Raw genomic sequence first — 25,547 nt, 5'->3', positions numbered from 1 at the left:
ATAATCCGAAGGCAATTTTAAACAATCCAGAGACACGTGGTTGCTTAAGGCAGCTTCAAACACAATATGTTATTGTTCCAATTGACAAAGCAAATAATAATATCGCATTTGTATATAAAACGTTCTACATTCAAACACTTTTGGAAGAATTGGGCTTAGACACGGGAATTTCAAAGACCTACAAAATAAGTAACGATAACAAAACAGACTTGATACAACACCAGACAAATCACTCAACGGTGAGAAGACTGCTCGTTCCGGATAAACACCATAAATTACCATTCATTTACTGGATCCCAAAAATGCACAAACACCCTTGTAAGATGAGGTTCATCATCGCAAGTAGAGAATGTAGTTTGAAACCTTTGTCGGGCAGTGTAACAGCGGCAATGAAACTAATCTATAAATGCTTTAAAAACTACCATGGAAAATTGAAGTTTTATTCTGGTTTTAAGAAATTCTGGATCATAGACAATTCCAAACCGGTAATCGACAGTGTCCACAACATTAATAACAAGGGTAAAGCAAAAAGTCTTTCAACCTTTGATTTTTCCACATTGTACACAAACATTCCACATGACAAGCTGGTAACCGCATTGGACAGAGCAATAGATAAAGCATTTGCAGGAGGTAATAGAGTATACATCAATGTATATCAAAACAGAGCACACTGGTCTGTAAAGGATAATAATCAATATTCATGTAGTTTTTCAAAAAGTAAACTCAAAGAAAGTATTCGATTTCTGCTAAACAACAGTTTCTTTACATTTGGCAACAAGATACTCCAGCAGACAGTGGGCATACCCATGGGTTCAGATCCCAAGATACTCCAGCAGACAGTGGGCATACCCATGGGTTCAGATCCCAAGATACTCCAGCAGACAGTGGGCATACCCATGGGTTCAGATCCCAAGATACTCCAGCAGACAGTGGGCATACCCATGGGTTCAGATCCCAAGATATTCCAGCAGACAGTGGGCATACCCATGGGTTCAGATCCCAAGATACTTCAGCAGACAGTGGGCATACCCATGGGTTCAGATCCCAAGTTATTCCAGCAGACAGTGGGCATACCCATGGGTTCAGATCCCAAGTTATTCCAGCAGACAGTGGGCATACCCATGGGTTCAGATCCCAAGTTATTCCAGCAGACAGTGGGCATACCCATGGGTTCAGATCCCAAGATACTCCAGCAGACAGTGGGCATACCCATGGGTTCAGATCCCAAGATACTCCAGCAGACAGTGGGCATACCCATGGGTTCAGATCCCAAGATTCTCCAGCAGACAGTGGGCATACCCATGGGTTCAGATCCCAAGATATTCCAGCAGACAGTGGGCATACCCATGGGTTCAGATCCCAAGTTATTCCAGCAGACAGTGGGCATACCCATGGGTTCAGATCCCAAGATATTCCAGCAGACAGTGGGCATACCCATGGGTTCAGATCCCAAGATACTCCAGCAGACAGTGGGCATACCCATGGGTTCAGATCCCAATATCCTCCAGCAGACAGTGGGCATACCCATGGGTTCAGATCCCAAGATACTCCAGCAGACAGTGGGCATACCCATGGGTTCAGATCCGGCCCCTTTCTTTGCAAATTTGTTTGTGCACATCTACGAGTTTGATTGGGTCCAGAACATGTGCAGGAATAAATTAACAACTGCACGGAGATGCGGAAACATCTTCAGGTTCATTGATGATTTGTTGGCAATTAATGATGGATTTGTATTTGATTAGCCTCATGATGATAATGATATATATCCAAAATAACTTGAATTAAAAAAGTAAAACCAAACTTCCACTTCTGTTTCCTTTTTAGAATTACAAATTGACATCCATAATAATAAATTTCACACCAAATTATTTGATAAACGAGATGCATTTCCATTCCACATTGTCCGAATGCCTTTCTTAGACAGCAACATTCCCAAAAAGCTATTTTATGGTACGGTTGCAGGTGAAATAATTAGGACTGTGAGAGCAACCACACACAGCTCTGAACTGGTCAATAGATTACAACTAGTCAGACGTATGTTAGCGCAGGGAGCTACAGTTGGTAGATTAAAACAAGTTTGCTTTAAAATCACAAAACGACACCAAATCGAATTAGTGAAATACAATACGAATAGTAAAAATATTATCCATGAGATCTTTATGTAAATACAGTACAATATAATAATTAAATATACTACAAATTAATGTTGCTAGGAATCAGTGGTTGCTAGGATATGGCAGCATGCCAAACACCGTTATATATGACAGTTTGAACATTCGAAATAGAGTTTGATAGAAAGGTAGGTGGTGTGGTCATGCTGTTTGGTCGATTGATGTGTTTAAGGGTAAGATGTGAATGCTTTAATGATATTTTCATATTATCGAGTGTGTAAGGAAAGTTATAAATATATGATAACACATTAAATCCTATTGCGAGTAAAGTTGGAATAAGTTATGTTGCATTGATGGGTTGACTGACTGCCTGGACGCAACTGAGGTTGTGGATCTACTGATGTACCATCTATTGATGTGGATCCATGATCGAGGTTGTGGATCCGCCGTTTGGAGAGGTCCTGGGCTGAAAGGATCGAAACCTCGAGGAAGAACGGTACCCAGCTGATGATCCGTGCAGTCGGGAAACTAGTCAGTTGCTTACGGGTTAACGTTCTTGCTTTAGGTGGAGAAACTATGTTTGAGGTTTACAATTTAAATAAAGTTGAATATGGGATGTTGTAAAATTAACATCATTTAAAACAATCCTTTAAATTATTTAAGTTTAGGAACAACCGATACTGTACAATTAATTAAGTGTGTGTGTGTGTGTGTGTGTGTGTGTGTGTATGTATGTGTGTGTGTGTGTGTGTGTGTGTGTGTGTGTGTGTGTGTGTGTGTGTGTGTGTGTGTGTGTGTGTGTCTGTGAATGAAAGAGGGATAAAATTGTGAGGAACAGAAATGAAAAAACGAGATGTGTGTGTGGGTATGTGTATATGTGTGTTTGTGTGTGTGTGTGGGTATGTGTATATGTGTGTGTGTGTGTGGGTATGTGTATATGTGTGTATGTGTGAGTATGTATGTATGTGTATGTGTGTGTATATGTGTGTATGTGTATATATGTGTATATGTGTGTATATGTGTATGTGTATGTATGTGTGTGCATGTGTATATGTGTATATGTGTATATGTGTGTGTGTGTATATATATATATATATATATATATATATATATATATATATATATATATATATATATATATATATATATATATATATATATATGTACCATCATGGTACATATGTACCAAATATATATATGTAATATATATATTTACTAGCTTGGCTCGGCTCGCTCCGCTCGCCTCACCAAGCGTCGCTACTGAGGAACGGGCTTATTTTAGCTGAGGATAATGACTGTACCTGAGTTGCTGTGTTGTCATGATTTACACCAATCATAATACAAACAATTATTTTGCACAAATGTATTTGTTGTGTTTGTGATATTACATTTTTATTGGCAATTTAGATTGAAGATTTAGGTTGAATGTTTTTTTTTCAAGAAAGAACCCCTCAGCACATACAGACACGTGAAAAAGTAAGTACACCCCATATAAAGTTTTGACTTTTTCAACATATTTCAACATACAGCTATTTGATCTTCATTTCAACAATATTGATAGATAAAGGTGATATAATATAACAAATATCATGAAACATTTACATTTTGGAGTCCATTGTATAATTTAAATAAACATAAATGCAAATTTCGCATGTGTAAAAAGTAAGTACACCCTTGGCTTTAATAGGTGGTATTGCCCCCTTTGGCAGGAACAGCCTCAAGTAGGCGTTTCTTATAACTGTCTACCAGTCTCTGACATCGACTGGGAGAAATTTTGCCCTCTCCTCCATGCAGATTTCTTTCAGCTGTGCGATGTTTGAGGGGTTTCTTGCATGCACAGCTCGTTTCAAATCCTCCCACAACATCTCGATGGGATTTCGATCCGGGCTTTGACTTGGCCATTCCAGAACCCTCCATTTCTTTCTTTTCAGCCATTCCTTGGTGGATTTACTGGTATGTTCAGGGTCATTGTCATGTTGCAAGGTCCACCTTCGGTTGGGCTTCAACTTTCCAACAGATGGCCTCACATTATCCTCAAGCACCCTCTGGTACATTGAAGAATTCATAGTGGATTCTATGATGGTGAGCTGCCCAGGACCTGATGCAGCAAAGCTGCCCCAAACCATAATATTTCCACCACCATGCTTTACAATTGGTATCAGGTACTTGTGGTCAAATGCTGTCTTTGGTTTTCGCGAAACATGTCTTCTGGTACTGTGGCCAAATAGCTCCACCTTTGACTCATCTGTCCAGAGCACATTGTTGCAGAAGTGCTGGGCTTTGCCTTGGTGTTCATTGGCAGACTTTAGTCTTGCCCTGATGTTCTTTCTGGACAGCAAAGGTTTCCTCCTGGCACACCTCCCATGTGGATCAAATTTGTGCAGCCTCTTTCTAATGGTAGACTCGTGCACTTTGACATCAACAGTGGCAAGAGCTACCTGAAGGTCCCGTGATGACTTTCTGGGGTTCCTTAGAGACTTCTTTCAGCATCTTGCAGTCTGCTCTCGGGCTGAACTTGCTCGGGCGGCCTGGCCTGAACAAGTTGGCAGTTGTTTGGAATCTTCTCCACTTATAGATGATCTTCCGGACAGTCGAATGATTGATTTCAAATTGTTTGGAGATCTTTTTTAATCCCTTCCCCGACTCGTAAGCATCTACAACCTTCTTTCTGAAGGCCTCAGAGAGCTCTTTTGATCTAGGCATATTGACACCGCACACTTCAACAACAAAGAGCAAACCAAACTAAATGTCTGAGGTTTAAATAAGACAGGTTCCTCCAAGATCCTCTCTAACGATGTTCTAATCATTTGCACCTGAGCTGGTGCACCTGATTCTAATTTTAAGTATTTGAAGTAGTGATAAATGTAGGGGTGTACTTACTTTTTCCACATGCGAAATTTGCATTTATGTTTATTTAAATTATACAATGGACTACAAAATGTAAATGTTTCATGCTATTTGTTATATTATATCCCCTTTATCTATCAATATTGTTGAAATGAAGATCAAATAGCTGTATGTTGAAATATGTTGAAAAAGTCAAAACTTTACATGGGGTGTACTTACTTTTTCACGTGACTGTACCTAGGGGAGGGGTAGGTGCAGACTGGAAGTTTGGGACGATTACACCTCACCACCACGAAATTAAAAACACCTCACCACCACGTAATTCAAAACACCTCACCACCACGAAATTAAAAACACCTCACCACCACAAAATGAAAAACACCTCACCACCAAGTAATTCAAAACACCTCACCACCACAAAATTAAAAACACCTCACCACCACGAAATTGAAAACACCTCAGCCATAAAACATGTAATAAAAACACCTCACCACCACGAAATTAAAAACACCTCACCACCACAAAATTGAAAACACCTCACAGCCATAAAACACGTAATAAAAACACCTCACCACCACGAAATTGAAAACACCTCACAGCCACAAAATTAGAAACACCTCACCACCATGTCATTTAAAAACAACTCACCACCAATTAATTCAAAACACCTCACCACCACATAATTCAAAACACCTCACCACCACATAATTAAAAACACCTCACCACCACCTAATTATAAATACCTCACCACCACGTAATTCAAAACACCTCACCACCACGTAATTCAAAACACCTCATCACCAACTAATTCAAAACATCTCACCACCACATAATTAAAAACACCTCACCACCACCTAATTATAAATACCTCACCACCATGTAATTAAAAACACCTCACCACCATGTAATTAAAAACACCTCACCACCACGTCATTTAAAAACACCTCACCACCACATAATTCAAAATACCTCAACCACGTGATTCAAAACCACCACAACGTTATTAAAAACACTTCACAACCACAGAAACAAAAGTATGAGGGAGTCGTTAAGTGACAACACTTAGTCCAGTCGTTAAGCCCACATATGTAGATATCTATCTATAATTCCAGTAATCTCTGTGTGTATGTGTGTGTGTCTGTGTGTGTGTGTGTGTGTGTGTGTGTGTGTGTGTGTGTGTGTTTGTCTGTGACCGCTGTTTCTCGACAACCACGGGTCCGATATACTTGAAACTTGCCAGGTATATTGCTGGGGACCCGAGGATGTGCCTTTTCAAGGTTTGAAATTAATCGGACAAGTGGTTCCCAAGGTATGGTCACCGTACTCGCAAGCCGTTCGCTTTGGCTTTGCGAATGGACCAAACCATTTCATGTAAATAGAGGGGGGGGTTCTACCGTACTCGCAAGCCGTTCGCTTTGGCTTTGCGAATGGACCAAACCATTTCATGTAAATAGAGGGGGGGGGGTTCTGTGGTCGTTACTGCCACGTGGTTTCAAAGTTTTTTTTTGTTGTTGTTGTTTGCACGCATGTTTTTTTGCACCCACGTACGGGCACGCCCTAGTATAGATAAATGACTGTACCCGAGTTGCTGTTTTGTCATGGTTTAAACCAATCATAATTCAAACAATTATTTTGCACAAATGTATTTGTAATATACGTGATATCACATTTTATAAACAATTGAAGTTGGAAAAAAAATAATTTCCCCCCCAAAAAAAAAAATGGAAAATTTTTCAAACAAATAATACCCTTAGGACATACCGACGGGAGAGATATGTGCATACCAGAAGTTTAGTACGATTTCACAAAAGTTTGAGAAAGTAGTTCAGTGACAAAGCAAGACAAGACATCACAACACAGACACTGCACAGATATATATATATATATATATATATATATATATATATATATATATATATATATATATATATATATATACACACACAGATTTGGCATTTAATATGGAATTGTTTTTTTTCTTGACGGGTTTACTTTCTTCACTCAGTATATCAATCTGGTGAGTTTCTTTTACACTTTGTTGATTTATTTGTTAAAAGAACCATGCCACTGATTGTCTGTCGTAGCAAGAAGTCAACAACAGGATTATATTACAGGTGGCGTGGCAAAATGTACGGACAGGTGCATTTGATGATTGGCTTCACAGTCGGGTATACAAGGGTTGTTGCGTTCTGTATTAGTGGAAAACAACTGCTGCACGTCTCCAAAAGTTATTGCCGCTTCCTCTGGAGATGGTCCGTCAACTCGACAATGCTGTTTGTCATGGAGTGGTGGCTTTACGAAATTACGGCATGAAACAGCGTGCTATTGCTCGGCAGTATGGCATCACTCAAGGTCAGGTGTTAAAGATCCTGAAACGAAATGCTCAGAGGGGTGTCCCGACTCCAATACCGAGGCCAGGACGTCCCCGCAGAACCACAAGGAGGGATGATCGCCAGCTGCACCGGTTAGTCTGCAATGGCCGTACCAAGTCAGCTAATCGGCTTAGGACTGAGTGGCAGCAACTGACAATTGTGCCTGTATCCAGAAGGCTAGTCAACCAACGACTGGTTCAAGCAGGCTATCATGCCAGGCGTCTCCTGAGAAAGCCATGCCTGACCAGACAACACCACCAGCGCCGATTGCAGTGGGCCAGAGAGCACCGTCAATGGCAGCCAGGACACTGGAATCACGTGATCTTCAGTGACGAGTCTAGATTTCTGGTCTATCGTCAAGTTGGCCGCGTCCGAGTGCGCAGACAAGTGCATGAAGCCTACAACGAAGATTGTATAGTGCCAAGAGTCCAAGCTGGAGGTGGTGGGGTGACCGTTTGGGCTGCTTTTCATGCAGGGGGCAAAACTGACCTGGTTGTTCTGAATGGAAACCTGAACCAGTTCAAGTACAGGGCCATTCTGGAAGAAACATTGCTTCCATTTGCTCGTGCAGCCTTTCGAGGAAACTTTGTCTTCCAAGATGACAATGCACGGCCTCATCGTGCTCGCATGATCCAACACTTTCTTGCTGACCGTGGTGTAGAGCATATGGAGTGGCCTGCCATGTCCCCGGATATGAATCCGATTGAGAACTTGTGGGCAGAACTAACGCGTCAAATCGACCACTTGGACCAGCAGCCGACCTCTGTGCGTGAATTGCAGCAGGCTATTGTCACTGCATGGCAAGCGATTCCTGTCCAAACCTTGGCAAATCTCGTGAACAGCATGCCTCAACGTGTACGTGCTCTCCTGAATGCTCGTGGGGGTTACACGAAGTACTGAACTGTAATTTTACTGTCCGTAATCCCAGTCGTAATTTAACTTTTGTTTTTGTTAAAAAAAAATTGGGCTAATGTTCAAAATAAAGAGATACTCCTGGAAAACGTACAGAAGTTTAACACAGTACTGTCCGTGAATTGAAGTCGATATCAGTTTACATCACTTTCAAGGATCAATTTATTTGTTTCGAAATGTCAAATGTGGTTTTTGTTTCTTTTAAAGGTCACATTAACAAAATCTAGAATAATTTCAACATAATTCCAATGAACTTTTGGTTCTAAGACATCTTGAAAAATAAGTTCACCCCCACAAAAAAAATATTCCATATTAAATGCCAAGTCTGTATATATATATATATATATATATATGTGTGTGTTTATGTGTGTGTTTGTATATGTGTGCATATGTGTGTTTGCATACATGTGTTTGTGTGTATGTGTGTGTATGCGTATGTATGTGTATGCGTATGTATGTATGTGTGTGTGCCGCTGATGTGTGTGTTCCGCTGATGTGTGTGTGCCGCTGATGTAGTGCCCTCTGCTGGTCAGGGCAGGAATTTGTAATTTATTTATGGTGTTTGAGATAGCTCGTCTCTTCTTCGTGAAGATCTTTAACGTCCACCATCAAGTGCTGGCAGAAGGGTTATTTTGGAGTGGACAGCAGTTGGAGATCCATTATGTCCGTTTTTCCAATTGGAATTTTGAATAATTGGAATGTATTTCTCTTATTTTAATAAATAGTGTACTCTATGTCAGTATTGTTTGTGCGACCAGAAATGATATGCGCGACTGTATTGCTTGTGCAAATGCTCGAAATTCCATTTGTCTTTCCTTTGTAATTCCTTGTAGTTGCTGTGGAATCACATAAGGCCTGGAATTTCAGCAATTATCGAGCAGGTTAGCCTCATTGATGGTGTTGAAAAGCAAACGGGCCATTCCCACTGGTTAGCCTACCTGGAATGATTGCTGGTTACCCTCCCTGGAATGATTGCTGGTTAACCTCCCTGGAATGATTGCTGGTTACCCTCCCTGGAATGATTGCTGGTTACCCTCCCTGGAATGATTGCTGGTTACCCTCCCTGGAATGATTGCTGGTTACCCTCCCTGGAATGATTGCTGGTTAACCTCCTTGGAATGATTGCTGGTTACCCTCCCTGGAATGATTGCTGGTTACCCTCCCTGGAATGATCGCTGGTTACCCTCCCTGGAATGATTGCTGGTTACCCTCCTTGGAATGATTGCTGGTTACCCTCCCTGGAATGATTGCTGGTTACCCTCCCTGGAATGATCGCTGGTTACCCTCCCTGGAATGATTGCTGGTTACCCTCCTTGGAATGATTGCTGGTTACCCTCCCTGGAATGATTGCTGGTTACCCTCCCTGGAATGATTGCTGGTTAACCTCCCTGGAATGATTGCTGGTTACCCTCCCTGGAATGATTGCTGGTTACCCTCCCTGGAATGATTGCTGGTTAACCTCCCTGGAATGATTGCTGGTTACCCTCCCTGGAATGATTGCTGGTTACCCTCCCTGGAATGATTGCTGGTTACCCTCCCTGGAATGATTGCTGGTTACCCTCCCTGGAATGATTGCTGGTTACCCTCCCTGGAATGATTGCTGGTTAACCTCCTTGGAATGATTGCTGGTTACCCTCCCTGGAATGATTGCTGGTTACCCTCCCTGGAATGATCGCTGGTTACCCTCCCTGGAATGATTGCTGGTTACCCTCCTTGGAATGATTGCTGGTTACCCTCCCTGGAATGATTGCTGGTTACCCTCCCTGGAATGATCGCTGGTTACCCTCCCTGGAATGATTGCTGGTTACCCTCCTTGGAATGATTGCTGGTTACCCTCCCTGGAATGATTGCTGGTTACTCTCCCTGGAATGATTGCTGGTTACCTTCCCTGGAATGATTGCTGGTTAACCTCTCTGGAATGATTGCTGGTTAACCTCCCTGGAATGATTGCTGGTTACCCTCCCTGGAATGATTGCTGGTTACCCTCCCTGGAATGATTGCTGGTTACCCTCCCTGGAATGATTGCTGGTTACCCTCCCTGGAATGATTGCTGGTTACCCTCCCTGGAATGATTGCTGGTTAACCTCCCTGGAATGATTGCTGGTTACCCTCCCTGGAATGATTGCTCGTTACCCTCCCTGGAATGATTGCTGGTTACCCTCCCTGGAATGATTGCTGGTTACCCTCCCTGGAATGATTGCTGGTTACCCTCCCTGGAATGATTGCTGGTTAACCTCCCTGGAATGATTGCTGGTTACCCTCCTTGGAATGATTGCTGGTTACCCTCCTTGGAATGATTGCTGGTTACCCTCCTTGGAATGATTGCTGGTTACCCTCCTTGGAATGATTGCTGGTTACCCTCCTTGGAATGATTGCTGGTTACCCTCCTTGGAATGATTGCTGGTTACCCTCCTTGGAATGATTGCTGGTTACCTTCCTTGGAATGATTGCTGGTTACCCTCCCTGGAATGATTGCTGGTTACCCTCCCTGGAATGATTGCTGGTTACCCTCCCTGGAATGATCGCTGGTTACCCTCCCTGGAATGATTGCTGGTTACCCTCCCTGTAATGATTGCTGGTTAACCTCCCTGGAATGATTGCTGGTTAACCTCCCTGGAATGATTGCTGGTTACCTTCCTTGGAATGATTGCTGGTTACCCTCCCTGGAATGATTGCTGGTTACCCTCCCTGGAATGATCGCTGGTTACCCTCCCTGGAATGATTGCTGGTTACCCTCCCTGTAATGATTGCTGGTTAACCTCCCTGGAATGATTGCTGGTTAACCTCCCTGGAATGATTGCTGGTTACCCTCCCTGGAATGATTGCTGGTTACCCTCCTTGGAATGATTGCTGGTTAACCTCCTTGGAATGATTGCTGGTTACCCTCCCTGGAATGATCGCTGGTTACCCTCCTTGGAATGATTGCTGGTTACCCTCCCTGGAATGATTGCTGGTTACCCTCCTTGGAATGATTGCTGGTTACCCTCCCTGGAATGATTGCTGGTTAACCTCCCTGGAATGATTGCTGGTTAACCTCCCTGGAATGATTGCTGGTTACCCTCCCTGGAATGATTGCTTGTTACCCTCCTTGGAATGATTGCTGGTTACCCTCCCTGGAATGATCGCTGGTTACCCTCCCTGGAATGATTGCTGGTTACCCTCCCTGGAATGATTGCTGGTTAACCTCCCTGGAATGATTGCTGGTTAACCTCCCTGGAATGATTGCTGGTTACCCTCCTTGGAATGATTGCTGGTTACCCTCCCTGGAATGATTGCTGGTTACCCTCCCTGGAATGATTGCTGGTTACCCTCCCTGGAATGATTGCTGGTTAACCTCCCTGGAATGATTGCTGGTTAACCTCCCTGGAATGATTGCTGGTTACCCTCCCTGGAATGATTGCTGGTTACCCTCCTTGGAATGATTGCTGGTTACCCTCCCTGGAATGATTGCTGGATAACCTACCTGGAATGATTGAGTGGATTGAATAGTCTCCGAAATTCAAGAGATCAAACAAGTCCTTGATTGGATGAAATTTTCCAAACTATTCGGTTCACGTAAGTGATGTATTGAGGAAATGCCAAAAGAGTCATTCCATTCGTCGTGATTCACCATCATCATCTCTTCCCTCTGTCTCTGTCTGAAACTGGGCTCAGAGATCACACACTTATCAGACTCACGAGGTAATCTTCGTATTTGTAGGTCCTGGGGGAGATTAGGTATACATTGACCTTCGAATAAGGGAATTGCAAACAAACGAAATAGATGACATGTCTGTCGTACTGTGTGCATATCGTCCGTAGCTTTCACCATTTTGTTAGCCATTAGCACAGTTCAATGAACACTCAGATTCTCGCGACTGGACACCATGTGACTTGTGAATATAGTGTTGAGAATATTTATCTGATATGTGTGCATGCATCTTGCAGGACGTCCCCACAAAGCTCGTTGCGAAGGCTGTAACTTTACCAATGACCGTGCGAGGTCACTGGTTCCTAAGTCCACGCACCGAGTACACACTAGCTGTACAGACGGCCTGCAAACAGAGCGACGGAGACTACCTCGTGTCTGACTGGAGCTCCATTGTAGAATTCTGCACTGCCGGTGAGCATTCTGAGTACAGGTATGCAGGTGCGCAAACACACACATACAATACACACACACACATAAATACACACACACATACACACATGCACGTGCACACACATGTATACACTCACACACAAACACACACAAACACCCCCCCCCCCCCACACATACACACTCACACATACACCCCCACACACGCACACATATACACACATGCGCACAAATAAGTACATACAATCATACTTGTATACATACACTACACATATGTATACACACACATATGTATATACACACACATATATGTATTGTCGTGTGACTACCCTGTAGTGATGAACACCGCAGGGTGACACAGATGACCAAACGAGCTTAACACTCCGAGGCGTTTAATTCAATGGCGGACCTTCATTATACGTGAGAGAAAGGAGGCCGAAGAGCTTACCTTCACGAGTCCACCTGACGTCCTCGACCCTGCAATAAATCAACTCAAACCGACATGGAATTAAAATGTACAAAAATTCCGGATTTATTAAATAAATTGCCGGTAACAAAGAAAACACGATTAAACTATATTCCTAATTGGAGCGCTCCCACACAGATCCTGATGAAATCCTGATCGATCGTTGAATTAACGCCAAGGGGGGGGGGGGGGGGGGAGGTTACTCAGCCTGTCATCCTTCAGAGGTCAGAAAATTGAGTACTAGCTCACTGGTAATTGGGGCACTGCATCAGCGGCACAAACGCACATCCAGAAAAACAATGCAACCAGCAGCCACAGGTTGCATACAAAACTAGATGGTATTCATATAATAGTTACCCTGCGCAGTCAACTTGGTGTGAGCCAATCCTTCTGTTTTTGAACTGTTTTTTTCTTTGATCCAATATGGCTGTGAGACCACGTGTGCGATTTCATCATAAATTTATAATCTCTAAAATAATTGTTGCGTAGATCACGTTCAATAAATTTCAAACTGATCAGACGAAGCATTGTCCCTGTAGAATTATGACGTCATAATTACGGCAACAATGACATGATCATTAACAACACCTATTCACCATGCGGAGTTCTTAACAATGGCCATGTTTAAATTTTTTCCATGGAGTGGTTTCAGAGATATAGACGTGCTATGTTTTTCCAAGGTGGTGCCTGTACCACGTGACCTATGACGTCATAATTATCATTCAAATATTCTGGAGGAGGAGGCGCTCCTATGGTGAAAATTTTGTGTCAATCGGACCAACGGTTGCTGAGAAAATGAATTTTTAAAAAATGCAGGCATGTACGCCACACGTATGCAACTGAATGCATAACCCTGCTTTTCGCTTCGCGAGCGCAGGGTAACAGGATAAGTAGATCTGAAATCTGAAAAAGATTACAATTTACAATTTACAATTACAATTCTGAAACATTTCAGGTTACAATTTCAGGTCAGGGAGGTTACAATTCTGAAAAAGAGAATTGTAATAGATCTGAAAAAGATAACAAATAAATCTGAAAAAGATATCTGTAATATATCTGAAAAGGATAACTGTAATATATCTGATAAAAGATAACTGTAATAGATCTGATAAAAGATAACAAATAAATCTGAAAAAGATATCTGTAATATATCTGAAAAGGATAACTGTAATATATCTGATAAAAGATAACTGTAATAGATCTGATAAAAGATAACAAATAAATCTGAAAAAGATATCTGTAATATATCTGAAAAGGATAACTGTAATATATCTGATAAAAGATAACTGTAATAGATCTGAAAAAGATAACAAATAAATCTGAAAAAGATATCTGTAATAGATCTGAAAAGGATAACTGTAATATATCTGATAAAAGATAACTGTAATAGATCTGAAAAAGATAACAAATAAATCTGAAAAAGATATCTGTAATAGATCTGAAAAGGATAACTGTAATATATCTGATAAAAGACAACTGTAATAGATCTGAAAAGGATAACTGTAATATATCTGATAAAAGATAACTGTAATAGATCTGATAAAAGAGAATTGTAATAGATCTGAAAAAGATAACAAATAAATCTGAAAAAGATATCTGTAATATATCTGAAAAGGATAACTGTAATATATCTGATAAAAGATAACTGTAATAGATCTGAAAAAGATAACAAATAAATCTGAAAAAGATATCTGTAATAGATCTGAAAAGGATAACTGTAATATATCTGATAAAAGACAACTGTAATAGATCTGAAAAGGATAACTGTAATATATCTGATAAAAGATAACTGTAATAGATCTGATAAAAGAGAATTGTAATAGATCTGAAAAAGATAACAAATAAATCTGAAAAAGATATCTGTAATATATCTGAAAAATATAACTGATAAAAAAAATAACTGTGTTATATCTGATAAAAGATAACTGTAATAGATCTGATAAAAGACAACTGTAATCGATCTGAAAAGGATAACTGTAATATATCTGATAAAAGACAACTGTAATAGATCTGAAAAGGATAACTGTAATATATCTGATAAAAGATAGCTGTAATAGATCTGATAAAAGACAACTGTAATCGATCTGAAAAGGATAACTGTAATATATCTGATAAAAGATAACTGTAATAGATCTGCTAAAAGAGAACTGTAATAGATCTGAAAAAGATAACTGTAATAGATCTGAAAAAGATAACTGTAATAGATCTGAAAAGGATAACTGTAATAGAGCTGAAAAGATAACTGTAATAGATCTGAAAAAGATAACTGTAATAGATCTGAAAAGGATAACTGTAATAGATCTGAAAAAGATAACTGTAATAGATCTGAAAAAGATAACTGTAATAGATCTGAAAAAGATAACTGTAATAGATCTGAAAAGGATAACTGTAATAGATCTGAAAAGGATAACTGTAATAGAGCTGAAAAGATAACTGTAAAAGATAACTAATAGATAACTTCGCGAGCGCAGGGTAACAACAACAATACAAACACACATACATACACACATACACAAATACACACATATACTGTATACATACCATAGACTCCTTTAGAGAAGGACTGGAACGTCCCATGCTCGGGGTTTGTAACTTGAGTCTGAAGGATTAACTTAAGGCCTGGGCTAAAATGACTTCTAGAAGGGCTAGAGACACGATCTCGGGGTCAAAATAGCGGTTGTTGGGGACGGCGAGTTCAATAGCGACATTTTCAACACCACCTGGGGTCATCTTCAAGGTCAAAAGGTCATATTTCAAGGTCAAATTAGTGAATTTTGGCAATTTTTGCCCGTTTTTTGTGTCTAACTCATAAACGGTGAGAGATGGCTGATTATAATAAGAGGCAAGTTTGTAGAGCTGTCCAAATTTAATATATATTGTCATATATCGTATTACACAAACATACAAACATACAGCAAATACACATTCGAATAATAACAATGCACCGTTTTTCAATAATATTTTGTAAAAAATGTCTATTACAACTATGTCTATGTCTATCACTAGTTGGAGAGCTATCGCTAGTTGGAGAGCTTTTCTTGCCTCCTGAGGGATCCCACAGCCTTTTCTTTGTCACTGACATTGAGGACATGAGCTTTCAATAGAATGTGAGCTAAAGTAGTACATGCTGCATTATTACTAGCTAAAGGTGCATCTACAAAGGATAACAGCTCAGCAAAATGAAAGCGGCACCGCATTTTAGTCATGCCATGCAAATTATAGGCATTATGTACAAAGAAGACGGTTGACATAGTCGGCACACTCAGTCCACCTCTATTCAAATTATCTAGGAACTCAGATGACAACTCGTTACCATCTTCATCATCCATGATCTCCTCCATACTGGTGCTATCACCATATTTATGAACAAGGTATCCGGCCAAATAAACAACTTTATGCTTAAGGGCATCATCAGACCTCAAGAGTTCCTGAGTGTCATGAGGAGTGATCTCGTCAATGAGTTCACTTCGCTCATCTGGATTTATGGAAGTACCACAATTCTTGTCGCAAACAAGCACACGAGAACTAGATTCTGGCATAATGTCATGCTTAACGAGTGTCTGCAAATTTGCAATTTTAGCTGCAGCCATAATGTCAACTACGTCAATGTAGAAGTTTCCACCGCATCTTTGCCTGGCTTGGCCGAAAAACTTTTCCAAGGCTTCATCCGCGAATATAGCAGGAAGAACGTAGTCAAAGTCTTTCTCTGCCAGAAGCAATTTGGCAGCATCCACATTATTACGTGTGGACACAGTGAAGGCTTCAGCAGTTTGCCGAGTTAGCTTCAGCTGACGACCACCACCTCCTTGCCATGCGCAGGTAGATATAATTTGGCAGGCCTCCTCCAGCCTAGTGAAACTTGTACAGTCTGCTGTCCAAGGCTGTCTGGATTCGTCGCGCAGATGGATAGCTGAGAAACGGTCTTTCACATTCATCATCTTGAACCACTCACTCATTGTCTGGGTGAGAATGATGGTGCCTTCGCTGATGCCCAGTGAATCCTTGAAGGTCTTTAAGGCAGCGACAGTCTTGTCATTGAACACCTGACATACCAAGGGTACGCTCTGGCATTGAAGGTGCTTGGGGAAAACAGCGGTGTGCGTCAGCTTGGTTAAGCGAATAGGAGTAGCTCGGTCGATCTCATAAAGCTTCCGAGTATCACTCCAGTAAGCTTTGTACTCATTGCCATGTACGACAAATGAGAGTGTCTGGCCATCAACAGTAATCCAGTTGTTGCGAACATTTTTGAAGATGTGCACGTAGTCGTACACTAAGAACATAGATTGCTCTTGAATCGATAGCACTTGACAACTTCCCGGTCCTCCAAGTTTTGAATAAACACTGCGATTGGTATTGCAATTGTCACATATCAAAGAAATCACAGTACCGCCAGCACCAACTACAGCTGAGGCAGCTTCGATGAGGAGTTCCTTCAGCTGATCGGCAGTTCGTTTTTTGCAGGGCAAAACGCGTAGAATATAGCGTGGACCACCAAAATGGCAGGCAATTTCAACAACCATAGCATGTGAAGCAAGCATTTAATGGTCACCCCCCGCTGCAGCATTTTGAGCGTATCCTAGAACATGCCCTCCAGAAAATCGCAATGTCTCGACCAGCTTTACCTCGTCAAACATTAAATTGACCAAACGCTGCTGCGGCTTAAGCTGGTCGAACAACGTTTTGAGGTTGGAGTCCTGCAGACTACTAGAAAGCACCTGTTTTACCTTTTTTGTTGATGGTAGAATGATTAAGCCGGATCGACGAATCATTTTGTATGCACTGGGTGATGTGTTGTGAAGCTGCGTTGCGAAAATCATAGTATCGGTATCAAATCGGCGACCATCAGGAGGTATGAACACATGCCGCAGCTGCGACAGAAGGAAGGTTAAATGAGGAAGCTCGTGTGCCTCAGTCATCTTGCAGAGCTGGCTTATTACGTGTGGAAGAATTTCCTGGCTTGTGTACTCATAGGTGTTTACCTGGTCAGTTATGTATCTAATCTGGGACCGTTTTGAGAGCAAGCTGTTCATTTGCAAAGGAAAAAGTCGTTTGGGCACCTCAATGCCATCTTTCTCAACTCCATTCAAGAATAGGAATCCAAAAGGTGAGCTGACTTGTTGGAAATGAAAGAACTGCCTGACAGTTTGTCCAGTAGCGTCAGTTATTGATAGGTACAGGTTTTTAGCGTCAGTTATTGATAGGTACAGGTTTTTCTGGTCTTTTATGACGTTAAAGCCAGGAAAATAGGAGCTGATTTTGGCGCAGAAGTGGTCGAAATCTAGGATCTTGTCTGCAGCCTCAGCAGCTGCATGCACCTTCTTAGTTCTCGATTCTGATGTAGAAGATGATGTTGGGCGTGGGGCTGAAGTAACCTGCTTCAAAACTGATTTTGGTAATCCAGGAAATATTGATGGGGGTTCTTTGGGTCGCTTGCCACCCTTAACTGACACCCATTTACAATTGAAATGTGTCTCACAAATATATATCTCCTTCAAGCGCCTCAAGCTTTCTTTCTCATTCGGCATTGCCAATATCCATCTGTCCCTCTCCTCAGGATCTTTTGGGAAGGACAGGACCTTTACATAAGGCGTCCCATCATAGTTTCCTTTACAGCCAAAGCAGCTGCAACGACGTGGCATCTTGTCATGAAAGCAGGAAACAAAACAAAGATCCTGTGAGATCACCAGCTGGACAGGTTCTGAAAGAGAAGAGAAACATATTATTTTGCTGATTTCCGATATTAAATGTGAAATATCACAATTAATTTTAAAATAAATAATAATTAATACACAAATCAAAAAAATTAAAAACAAAATTGTTTAAAAATAAAGTTGCCAAATGGAAAAAAATAATGTATATTCAAATCATTTTTTCGAGGGAAACTAATCTGTTATAATACAGACTATTATATTTTATTTATTTATTTATTATTTTATTACATAAATTACATGCCATATGTCAATTTCATTCCGATCCATCCAATAGTAAAGTGCTGTGGTATTTGCATAGAAAACGAGGCATTCATAGAAAACGAGATAGAAAATGGGAACTCAGACTCAAGTGACAAACCCCGAGGTCGTGACGTTCCAGTCCTTCTCTAAAGGAGTCTATGATACATACCCACACATACTAAAAACACACACACACACCCACCAACATTCTCCATCACCAAACATGTGCAGCATCTCAACATTTCCCTCTAAAAATATTCCAAGTTTACCTCCTGCTTCCACATTCAGGAATGCGAATACATTTGATACTATTTGCAGAACTTCTGCTAAACATTTGACAATCTTTCATTCATTAAACTCAGTCATATACATGCACTGCCACCTTCGGGCTTACAAGACAAATTGAGTTATTCTACAAAATTACAACTGAAAACCCTTATACAAGTCCCATCTCGTAATGTCATTCCTTCAGACCAAGACCATCAGACTTGGTTTTTTCCACACTTGTTTTTCACCCCTGATCTTTCCTACCAACAAGCATCGATCAACAATATTTCCAGATGCCGTTTGTCTCATAGAAACAATTCTCACCACATGAATGCTGCAGATTCTCTCATCTTCATATTCCCATTTTGATTCACCTTTTTTACAGGCAGGGCTCGTGCTTAACTTTCACAGCCAATGGTTTGAGCTCTCACCCTTCCTCCCCTCCCACTCCACCTCATCTCCTACTCCCAGAATATATTTGGCTTCACATTCCGTTCCACAACAACAAGCCACACTAACTCTCTCTTTGTGGACATTTCAAGTGCACTGATGCCAGCTGGATGAGTCAACTTCACTACGAGTTATGGCAGAGTGGTAAAAGCCTTTTGCAAAGGAGTGACACATTTAATCAATTTGAGATCCAGGCTTTTTCCAAATGGTTAATCTTTCTTTGCTGGATCTTATAACATGTGTCTGTCGTTTGATCTTCCCAGTGTCACTGGTCATGCCATTCGAAAGTTTCTGCACCCATGACCATTGTCAGAGTACGGAACATTGTACTGACTCTGGCGTGGCCGTTTTAGTGCTATGACTGAAGTAGACAATTTTTTTTAAATTATCACCTTAAGCTCCTTGCACAGCATAATATTGCAAATGCTGAAGGGATTTAAACTCACAGGTTGCAACAATGGGAACAGATTGACATAGGACGTGGATATAAAGAGAATCTGAAAAAAAAGAACTGTAATACATCTGAATAAGAGAACTGGAATAGATCTCAACTAGACCAATGTGACTGTGTCGCCAATATGCCTCCGCATAGTCCCACAACGGGTCGATGCCTCGTTCATTGTCCTAAAAATAAACAAGTTTGATTTAAATCCCTTCAGCTGTTTTCAAGTATCACATTTTCACCAGTCATGACAGGTTTCACATCGATCGGGGAAGCGGTTTCAGAGAAGGGATTTTTTAAATATCGGCTTTCAAGCTAATATGGCTGCCACACCACGTGACATTTTCTTTTTGTATACAAGATCGAGGCTCGTGTAAGAGCTAACATCAATAACAAAAAACAACAACGAACGGACACACAAAACATACAAAAAAGGGAGCGGGAGACAAGATGGGGAGGGAGAGGGAAGCACACAAGTACAACAGCAGAGAACAGGGACAACGGAAGATCCATGAGAGGGAGAGGGCTTGGGGGAAGGAGGCATGGGAAGGCACATGGACACTGCTGGGGGGGGGGGGGGGGGGGTGAAGTATAAAACACATGGACACTGCTGGAACTTCCAGGAAAGAAAATAGTCGGTATTTCAAAAACAAAGTGGATTTGGGGTGAATTAACAGGGGTACAAGAGATCAAGGTTTTGGATGGGGGAAGATAAGAGAAGGTGAGAAGATAAGAGATGGTGAGAAGATAAGAGATGACCTTAAAAATGTACACTCTGCATATGTATGGGTAGGGGATCACGTTTGTGAAGTTTCGTGTTGATCAGATAAGGTTCGTTTTTATATCCAAGATGGCTGCCAAACCACATGACCTACTGTTGTCATAATTTTCAAACTATGCAACAATGGTGTCAGATGATATTTGTAAAATTTCGCATCGAAAGGGTAAGCGGTTTCAGAGATATAATTATTTAATATTTTCCTTCAATCCAATATAGCTGCAACACCATGTGACCATTGATGTTTTCGTGATCATCTTTTAATCACCATGCCAAGTCAATAACACATGTAAAGTTTTGAGTCTATCGATTTCGTAGTTTGGGAGAAGATATTTTTTTGAGGTGAGGTTAAAACCAATATGGCTGCCAAACACTGGGACCTATGATGTCATAAGTTTATTATTTCAATACAAACATGTCATCCATAGATCATGTGCATGCAAGTTCAGATTTTTAGGATAAGAAATTCGATTAAAGATTTTTTGGCTTGTACACACTTCACCTATAGTCCGGCAGCTAAGCTAAATATAGCATAACAATTGTGCATTTTGTGAGGGAAGGACCAAATTTGGCACACTATAGAATATCATATGATGAAAAGATCTGGATATTGGGCCATCTCAGATTCAGAGATTTGATTTTTGCAAGATTTGCAGAGTTTGCAGATTTGCAAGCTGAGATTGCAACGCCAGGGACGGCCGACTCCTTCCTGCGAGCTGCCCACGTCACCCGCACAAGAAGAGCTCATCAAATCACTGCAGCGGCACTGCACATCCTGCAACACCGTGCGTATGAACGCCACTGTATGACATACGCTGATGATGCAGAAGACCTGCCTGAGTTCGAAGACCTGTGTCACCAGAGAGGAGAAGACATTCCCAACTTTCAGTACTGGGCAACTGTGCTGGAACTAGAGATGTTGGTACTGGTCTACGTGCGTTCTCTGCGGCAGGCTCCATTCACGATGTACCTTGATGCCCTGACGGAACTGGTCCCATGGTTCCATGCCTTAACCACACACACTATGCCAGGTGGGTCCCTGTTCACCCGAGGGACATGGTTGCACTCCCAATGAAGCACCCAGATGTAGCCAGAGAATTCAGGGCTGGCAACTTCACTGTACAGAAGACGAAGAAGGTGTTCTCTTCGATCCCAATCGAATCGAAATCTTGCAAAAATCAAATCTCTGAATCTGAGATGGCCCAATATCCAGATCTTTTCATAATATGATAGTCTACTAGTGTACCAAGTTTGGTGTTTCCTCACAAAATGCACAATTGTTATGCTAAGTTGCCCCACTACTATGATGTCACCATTATCATGCTTTTGCTTCCTATTGGAAGTACTTGACAATGTGCCAAGTTTCAAAAAATGTCATTATGTGGTTTCCCGAGAATTTTTTAAAATTATTGGCGTGTAATCGAAGATGGCTGCCATACCACGTGACCTATGGCGTCACAATTATCACAAAAACATTCTGCATATATGTCACTCCGACTCTGAAAGTTTCGTCTCAATTCGATATGTAGTTGCTGAGAAAAACGAGGTTTAGCCCGAACGCACGGACGGACGTACGGGACGTACGGATGGACAACCCAAAAACATAATGCCTCCGGCCACCTTTGGGGGCGGAGTCGTACAAAGAGAACTGTAATAGATCTGATAAAAGATAACTGTAATATATCTGATAAAAAGATAACCGCAATATATCTGATAAAAAGATAACTGCAATAGATCTGATAAAAAGAGAACTGTAATAGATCTGACAAAAGATAACTGTAATAAATCTGAAAAGATAACTGTAATAAATCTGAAAAAGATATCTGCAATATATCTGAAAATATATAACTGTAATAGATCTGATCAAAAGATAACTGTATTATATCTGATAAAAGATAACTGTAATGGATGTGATAAAAGATAACCGTAATATATCTGATATAAAGATAACCTAATATATCTGATAAAAAGATAACTGCAATAGATCTGATAAAAAGAGAACTGTAATACATCTGACAAAAGATAACTGTAATAAATCTGAAAAGATAACTGCAATAAATCTGAAAAAGATATCTGTAATATATCTGAAAATATATAACTGTAATAGATCTGATCAAAAGATAACTGTATTATATCTGATAAAAGATAACTGTAATGGATGTGATAAAAGATAACCGTAATATATCTGATATAAAGATAACCTAATATATCTGATAAAAAGATAACTGCAATAGATCTGATAAAAAGAGAACTGTAATAGATCTGATAAAAGATAACTGTAATAAATCTGAAAAGATAACTGCAATAATAAATCTGAAAAAGATATCTGTAATATATCTGAAAATATATAACTGTAATAGATCTGATCAAAAGATAACTGCAATAGATCTGATAAAAAGAGAACTGTAATAGATCTGACAAAAGATAACTGTAATAAATCTGAAAAGATAACTGCAATAAATCTGAAAAAGATATCTGTAATATATCTGAAAATATATAACTGTAATAGATCTTATCAAAAGATAACTGTATTATATCTGATAAAAGATAACTGTAATGGATGTGATAAAAGATAACCGTAATATATCTGATATAAAGATAACCTAATATATCTGATAAAAAGATAACTGCAATAGATCTGATAAAAAGAGAACTGTAATAGATCTGATAAAAGATAACTGTAATAAATCTGAAAAAGATGACTGTAATAAATCTGAAAAAAGATCTGTAATATATCTGATAAAGATAACTGCAATAGATCTGATAAAATATAACTGCAATAGATCTGATAAAAGATAACTATAATAAATCTGAAAAAGATAACTGTAATAAATCTGAAAAAGATATCTGTAATATATCTGAAAAATATAACTGTAATAGATCTGATCAAAAAAAATAACTGCAATCGATCTGATAAAAGATAACTGTAATAAATCTGAAAAAGATAACTGTAATAAATCTGAAAAAGATATCTGTAATAAATCTGAAAAATATAACTGTAATAGATCTGAAAAAGAGAACTGTAATAGATCTGAAAAAGATAACTGTAATAGATCTGATAAAAGATAACTGTAATAGATCTGATAAAATATAACTGCAATAGATCTGATAAAAGATAACTGTAATAAATCTAAAAAAGATAACTGTAATAGATCTGAAAAAGAGAACTGTAATAGATCTGGAAAAGATAACTGTAATAGATCTGAAAAAGATAACTCTAATAGATCTGAAAAAGATAACTGCAATAGATCTGATAAAAGATAACTGTAATAAATCTGAAAAAGATAACTGTAATAGATCTGAAAAAGATAACTGCAATAGATCTGAAAAAGATAACTGCAATAGATCTGATAAAAGATAACTGTAATAAATCTGAAAAAGATAACTGTAATAGATCTGAAAAAGAGAACTGTAATAGATCTGGAAAAGATAACTGTAATAGATCTGAAAAAGATAACTGTAATAGATCTGAAAAAGATAACTGTAATAGATCTGAAAAAGATAACTGTAATAGATCTGAAAAAGATAACTGTAATAGATATGATAAAATATAACTGCAATAGATCTGATAAAGGAGAACTGCAATAGATCTGATAAAGGAGAACTGCAATAGATCTGATAAAGGAGAACTGTAATAGATAAAAGATAACTGCAATAGATCTGATAAAAGATAATTGTAATAGATATGAAAAGGATAACTGTAATATATCTGATAAAAGATAACTGTAATACGGTAGATCTGAAAAAAATAACTGTAATAGATCTGAAAAAGAGAACTGTTATAGATCTGAAAAAGATAACTGTAATAGATCTGAAAAAGATAACTGTAATAGATCTAAAAAGGATAATTGTAATAGATCAGAAAAAGATAACTGTAATAGATCTGATAAAATATAACTGCAATAGATCTGAAAAAGATAACTGTAATAGATCTGATAAAAGATAACTGTAATATATCTGAAAAGGATAACTAATATATCTGAAAAAGATAACTGTAATATATCTGAAAAAGATAACTGTAATATATCTGAAAAAGATAACTGTAATAGATCTGAAAAAGATAACTGCAATAGATATGATAAAATATAACTGCAATAGATCTGATAAAGGAGAACTGCAATAGATCTGATTAAGGAGAACTGTAATAGATAAAAGATAACTGTAATAGATCTGAAAAAGATAACTGTAATAGATCTGAAAAAGATAACTGTAATATATCTGATAAAAGATAACTGTTATAGATCTGAAAAAGATAACTGTAATAGATCTGAAAAAGATAACTGTAATAGATCTGAAAAAGATAACTGTAATAGATCTGAAAAAGATAACTGTAATAGATCTGAAAAAGAGAACTGTAATAGATCTGAAAAAGATAACTGTAATAGATCTGATAAAAGATAACTGTAATAAATCTGAAAAAGATATCTGTAATATTTCTGAAAAATATAACTGTATTAGATATGATAAAAAATAACTATTATATCTGATAAAAGATAACTGTAATAGATCTGAAAAAGATCACTGTAATAGATCTGAAAAGGATAACTGTAATATATCTGATAAAAGATAAATGTAATAGATCTGAAAAAACATAAGTGCAATAGATCTGATAACTGTAATATATCTGATAAAAGATAATTGTAATATATATGAAAAGGATCAATGTAATAATAATAATAATAATAATACATTTATTTTATATAGCGCTTTTCAAGAAGCCCAAAGGCGCTTTGACAGAGTACAAAAAACAAGTGCAAAAAGACAAAAATCAATAGGTAAATAATCAAAGCAAAAGGAAGGAGAAGGAGAAGAGATAGTCAGGGGTTAAATGCTGTGGGTTAAATGTTGAATGCAGTGTTGAACAGGTGGGTCT

General features: G+C 39.2%; 2 protein-coding genes across 3 annotated transcripts in view; one reads left to right on the top strand and one right to left on the bottom strand.

Moving 5' to 3' along the window:
• LOC137433073 (phytanoyl-CoA hydroxylase-interacting protein-like) overlaps positions 1-25,547 on the top strand; it is a 163,455-nt gene that overhangs the window by 78,951 nt on the left and 58,957 nt on the right. For both annotated transcript variants that reach the window (XM_078783921.1, XM_068125523.2), the window contains exon 3: positions 12,170-12,344. In XM_078783921.1, the coding sequence (XP_078640047.1) occupies positions 12,170-12,344 (175 nt within the window). The remainder of the gene's footprint in view (positions 1-12,169; positions 12,345-25,547) is intronic.
• On the bottom strand, positions 15,637-19,376 carry LOC144893179 (uncharacterized). Its single transcript, XM_078782815.1, has 2 exons — positions 19,329-19,376; positions 15,637-18,484 (listed from the first exon to the last, which is right to left on the bottom strand). The coding sequence occupies exon 2, from the start codon at positions 17,322-17,324 to the stop codon at positions 15,807-15,809; it is 1,518 nt and encodes a 505-aa protein (XP_078638941.1). The 5' UTR covers positions 17,325-18,484; positions 19,329-19,376; the 3' UTR covers positions 15,637-15,806.

Source organism: Myxine glutinosa, chromosome 8 (assembly GCF_964187855.1).
Source record: "Myxine glutinosa chromosome 8, kmMyxGlut1.1, whole genome shotgun sequence".
In the NCBI taxonomy this organism is placed as follows: Eukaryota; Metazoa; Chordata; class Myxini; order Myxiniformes; family Myxinidae; genus Myxine; species Myxine glutinosa.
The sequence above is the reverse complement of the archived record's forward strand: the minus strand, read 5'-3'. Positions and strand labels throughout refer to the sequence as shown.